The following is a 5,672-nucleotide window of genomic DNA, read 5'->3' as shown; positions in this document are numbered from 1 at the left end:
TGGGCAGCGCAGCGCGGGGAACTCGTCCAGCAAGCTGTGAAGATCAGGTGGCACTTGGCTTCGCCAGCGAAAGGCATACAAGGGGAAGGTGTTGGAACTGCAAACGTGGAAACTTACTGCACTGAAGGCAGCCGATAAAGCGAGTTTTGGTCCGCAAAATGTTTGCTGCCGTCAAGATTTCTGTCTGCTGACGGGGAAGATGGGGTCTGCCCGTACCGAAAGGGGAGCGATGAGAAGGGCGAAGCTTTGCTGACCACTGGGGAGCCTGGCCGGTGCCTGGATGCGCTTCGCTGGTGGGGAAAAAGCTGTCAAAACTTGTGGGCAGGGACGGTCTGGGGCAGCGGAGGGGCCATGGGGCTGCTCTGGGCTCTGCCCCACGGTGGGGCTGGCCAGCTGCCCCAGCACTAAGACGCCGGGGACGTGGGGCCGGGCGTCCAGCTGCACCGCCAGACCCACGCTTCGGCATTGTCTCGGAGACATCAGAGAAGAAGAACAAAAAAGTGGCTGAAAAATGTAGCAGCACTGATCTTTTAGTCTCAAGAAAAATATCCTTTCTGTTTTGCTAGAGATCTCTGGGCTGTGTTTATCCACACTGCTTGGAAAGTCTCTTCTACCCCTTGATTTCTCACCCAGTTTAAAACATTTTATTTGTGTGTGTGCGTGTGTGTGTTCGCATCTATTTTCACTGCATCTGCTTGTCATCTTGAAGTGATGGGCTCAGAGGGAGACCCCCCCGAGCAGCTGTAAGTAATAATGAGGCGCTTGATTTCAAACCACATTTGCCATCTGGAAGCCCTTCGACTCTCCCAGCTTTTCAAGTGACGAAGAGGAAAAAGCCAAAAGAGGACGGAGCCCGCGATGGCAGAGAAGTGCGACTGTATCGCCAGCATGTACGGGTATGACCTGGGCTGTCGCTTCATTAATTTTCGCCCCTTGGGCTTCGGGGCCAATGGGCTGGTGCTGTCAGCCCTCGACAGCAAGAGCTGCCGCAAAGTGGCGGTGAAAAAGATCACCATCAGCGACGCGCGGAGCATGAAGCACGCTTTCCGGGAGATCAAAATCATCCGCCGCCTGGACCACGATAACATCGTGAAGGTGTACGAGGTGTTGGGGCCGAAGGGGACCAACCTGCGCGGGGATTTTTTCAAGTTTAACATGGTGTACATCGTCCAGGAGTACATGGAGACGGACCTGGCGCGGCTGCTGGAGCAGGGGAAGCTTGCCGAGGAGCACGCCAAGCTCTTCATGTACCAGCTGCTGCGGGGGCTGAAGTACATCCACTCGGCCAACGTCCTCCACCGTGATCTCAAGCCGGCCAATATTTTCATCAGCACAGAGGACCTGGTGCTGAAGATCGGCGACTTTGGGCTGGCCAGAATCGTGGATCAGCATTACTCGCACAAGGTAGGCAATGCCAAATTGCCGAGGCCGGTGCTGGCTCGGCAAGCTGCCGGCCGGCACGGGGAGGCGTTGAACGCCTGTAGGGTGAAGCGGTCGGACCGTAGCGGATCTTCTCGGGAGAAACTGGTCCTTGAGCCTGTTTGGGCAGCTGTAAGCCCTGCTGGGGTGGTCGCCGTCCCTGCCCCAAGCCACGACGTGTTTCCCGGGCATAGCCCACGGGTTGAGCTCTGCCAAGCATGCCCCAGGGCTCTCCAGTGCTGCTTCAACAGGAAAGGTTCAAGTGCCATTCAGGTGTTTTTCATCCCTTTATATCACATATATCAAATATATACTCATGTATTTTATTCCATCCCAGCGATGGACTGTGGGGAGGCGTGCGTTTGCTCGCTTTACTTAAATGACTAAGCTCTGTGCTGCTTGCTTTGCTGCTTTTATGAAACACGAGCTGCCATTCATCCCCACAGTGGAAACACGTGGAAGGCGTACCTGGCTCGCCCCCAGCCACTCTGCTTGTCTTTGTCCTCACCTCTGTTTGGTATTGTAAGGTAAGATAAGATAAAAATCTATTTTCTTGAGCTGGATGTTTGTGTGGACAAGTTCAGTGTCCCCCATGGACCCACCGTTGCGCCTGTGCCGAGGTTTAAACGCGCTTTGCATTTACCGGTGGGTTTCTGCCCGGCGCGGCTCTTATTTGGGCACCGTTGCTTTGCTCAGGGAGGCAGGGAAGGGGAGAGGGAAAAGGGTGGCAAAAAGACAATCTCGTGATCCTGAAGGTGAGCCCTGATCTATTCTGGTTTCGAGTCTGGGGTTCGGGGTGAAAGAAAGCCTGGGGAAAAGGAAGAAGGTTGCAAGGGACATTGGGGAGTGAGTGCGGGGTCCTTGTCACTGCTGCCTGCCCCTCCTGTGCTCCCTTCCTCACCGGTTATTTATTACCCAGCTCAGGAAGAGGCTCCCGGCTTTTTAAGTGTGTGTTGTTTGGGCTGGTTTGGTTTTTTTAAAGTCAGGTGCATTCAGAGGCTTTTCCCAAGGGAGGGTAACTCCCAGAGAAAACCCCTGCAAATAAGGCAGCGCTACGTGAACGCAGAAAGTCACTGATTTAAGGAGCATCATCTCGTCGGAGACTGCAGGATCAGGGTAGGAGTCGTCTGTCTGTGTCTGCTGCAGAATTATTGTTATTTCTAAGCAGTTCTCTGTCGCCTTAATAACAGCCAGTGCAGTGGGAAAGAGCTGTCAGGAGGATGGCCAGGGCTGCAGTTTCGTGGTGGGACATAACTTTGCAAGATGCCATTGCACAAACATCCTCCGATTCCTCCCAGGGCTGGGAGGCTGGAGCATCAGTGCAAAAAAACCGGCAGATCCCCACTGTGCAGCGAGACCTGGATACCGCTCCAGAGCAGAGCCGAAAATAGCAGCGCTGTGGTGAGCATTCAGCACCACAAATAATGTCAGCTATTTGTAAATTCTGGCGATGGGGAGGGCTGTGTTTGCCGAAGCCAGGTGACGGGCACTGCAGAGGCAGAGATATGACAGGAGGGCTTGGATGGGACTTGGGTCAGTCCCGCCTTTGATTTCCAGCTCTTCTCAGATGACTCGGAAAAATCAATTCCTTTCCATATTTCTCTTCTGACCTCCACTTTCCTCAAGGGCTCATACAGATTTATAAGCTCCTTGGTCTGTGCTCTCGCAGAAAGCGTCAGCAAGAGGGAGAGGACCAGAGCACCACCGTGTCTGAAGCTGCTGAGCCTCCACCCCGCTGCTGACCAGCGTTGAGCAGAACAAGGATCCTTACGCCCCGAATTTTGGTGCTGCCAGCAGGTGCTAATGCAGAGCTGCCCAAAAGCAGATGAAATCCTGCTCCCTGGGTAAATAATTGCTGAAAAGACCCCGTAGGTCCAAACCTCTGAAGGCAGCGCAGAGCTACAGCTCTAGAATAATACTTTGCTTGCAAGCCTTTGCAGTGAGGAAGGGCTTGGACTTTTTTTCCTCTATGATAGTTTGTATCTGGAATGTGCTTAGACTGATGGCTGGGTTCTGCTAACATGAAAAATTGCAGGTTGTGTGTTGTCATCCATCTGAAAGGTCACAGCTCTTGTGACCCGATGTGTCTCAAATCCCAAACCATCCTGCTGAGTGTTAAAATGGCAAATAATAACTGCGGTAGATTGCGAGCGGAGTTTTAAACACGGTTTAGAAATACATATACCACCTAAATAATAGTTCTTACTTGGCAACGTGTCTTGTTTACATGACTTGCAGCAGGCAACCATTTAATTAGGATAATTTGGTGGGAAAGGGAGAGCTCTCCTACTCCGGGAGATGCCCTGGACCGCAGCGGAGTGCTGGCCTTCACCAGCTTTGAAGCAGAGCAGCTTCGCCTGCGGTTTTCCCACCATTTGGCCGGTGTTCGCTGCTCAGATCCCTTTCTCCATGTGGTAAGAGCAGCGTGGGGGCATCTGTTCGTTTGAAACTTCCCAGTAGTAGATGAGGTGAATTTCAAGCTGCCAAGGTCATGACCGGATCTGGGTCTGTACCTTCACAGGCTGCTTCGACGCGACAGTGCATACCCCTCTCTCTGTCACCCTGTCCCTTCCCTGATGCTCTCAGCATCCAGCCGCGCAGGCTCCTTTCTTTTCCTTCTTACTACTCTTTTCATCCTCGGGAGTCACTAATCCTGCTGTTTATCCCTCTAGAACATCTCCACATTAATCCCTTTTTACCTGGTTGCCGCTGTTTGTGCTCTGAACGCTTTGCTGTGCGACTTGGCGCCCAAACGGAGAGCGGAGGAGCATTGGAGATGAGGATAAGGGACAGCTCCGGCCTCCATGAGGTCCTTATCCTTATGCAAAACAGTCAAAGCTGAGCATTTCCCTTTTCATAAACCACCTCCTTATTGAATGCAAGCATCTCGCCTTCACCATCGGAGCGCTCTGCAGTGCCCCCTCCGTCTGCAGCCTCGTGGTCCTGCCTGCCCCACACCTCGCTGCCTTCCCCCCGTGGTCCAGCCCCGGCCTGCATTTCTTCAGAGGCTGCCTGGGTGTCCGTAGCTGCCCATCTACTTGTCCATCCTCGCTCTTACGCCCTAATAAATATCTTTGGCTCCAAAAGAGAGTCCAGATGTGATCTGCCCCAAGTTTGGGGGGGCAAGGAGGTGTAAAAGTGAGATGCTGTCCTCCCTTGAGCTCGTGGTGGGCAGGAGGGATGGGAGAGCAGGGAGATAGCAAAGTCAAGCATTAAAAATTGGGATAAATACTAATGAATGGCTAGACTTAAAAATAATAAATGTTTTGGAGGGCAGACTCAGCCCCGGCCGTGCATCCCACGTGGCGTGTTGCCCAGCGCTGGTCAGAGAGGAGCCGTTGGGTTGGGTGGTCCTGCCTGAGAAGACAACAGAAATGCCTGTTGTATGGAGATATGGAGACTTGCTGAATCCCTTTACTCGGGTGACAAGACAGCGAAATGGGATGCTCCTTAGCCTGCCCGTGTTGTACGAGATAGATAGATTACCTCGTCTTGGGGCTCTGCCTGGTGCCCCAAAGCGCTTGGGGGCATCTGCATGGGGCTGCCAGGGGACCCTCTCTCCCTTTGCCTATTGGCAACGTTAATTACAGAATTAATTGGCAGAAATTCCACGCTAAGGAGGGGTGCAGCAGCCCTTTTAGGGGGAGTTCTTGTGGTAAATAGTTTCCAGAACATCTTCAAACCTTTGAAGTCCTCCCTTCGTTTTGTACTTGCTAATCAGTGCAAACATAATAGCTTCCAGTTCGTCCAGTAAAATAATAAAATTCCCAGGTGGGTCATCATGAGGAGGCCTTCAAAGGAGATGAGGACGTGGGATGTTGCTCCGCAGTCGCCCTGGAGGGGACCACCCTCCACGTTCAGCCCTCGGGCAGCTGCCCATGGCCCCGTGCAGCCAGCGCCGAGCCTTCCTGCTGTGACCCCGACTCGGTTGTTCTCCTTCTCTGTCCTCTGATGAAGCATGTAATAGTCTGCGGTCCTGAAATAAATGCGCTCTGTCATCCCAAAACGATGAGAACACACGTCACGTTGCTGGAGCCATGCACAACGGCAGTTTTATTATTTTATTATGGAGCAACGTTCCTGCAAACCCGGCGTCTTTCCCAGCCTCTCCTAGAACTGCCCTACCTGTCTTTTAAATATAAGCTTAAAAAACATGCTCTGAAGAGGCAGCAGTCTGCTGCTGCACCGGGATCATTCCGAAAGCTTGGGGTTGTTGTTATTTTGAGTCCCCTCTTGGCACTGCAGCCGCCTGC

General features: G+C 52.8%; 1 protein-coding gene across 1 annotated transcript in view; it reads left to right on the top strand.

Annotated features, from left to right (window-relative positions):
• Nucleotides 1–339: 339 nt before the first annotated feature.
• MAPK4 (mitogen-activated protein kinase 4) overlaps nt 340–5,672 on the top strand; it is a 23,427-nt gene continuing 18,094 nt past the window's right edge. The window contains exon 1 of the mRNA XM_009323068.1: nt 340–1,404. Within this exon, the coding sequence (XP_009321343.1) occupies nt 859–1,404 (546 nt within the window). The 5' untranslated portion in view covers nt 340–858. The remainder of the gene's footprint in view (nt 1,405–5,672) is intronic.

Source organism: Pygoscelis adeliae, unplaced genomic scaffold (genome assembly GCF_000699105.1).
Source record: "Pygoscelis adeliae isolate BGI_AS28 unplaced genomic scaffold, ASM69910v1 Scaffold174, whole genome shotgun sequence".
Lineage (NCBI taxonomy): Eukaryota > Metazoa > Chordata > Aves > Sphenisciformes > Spheniscidae > Pygoscelis > Pygoscelis adeliae.
Note: the sequence above shows the minus strand (reverse complement) of the source record. Positions and strands in the feature narration are given on the sequence as shown.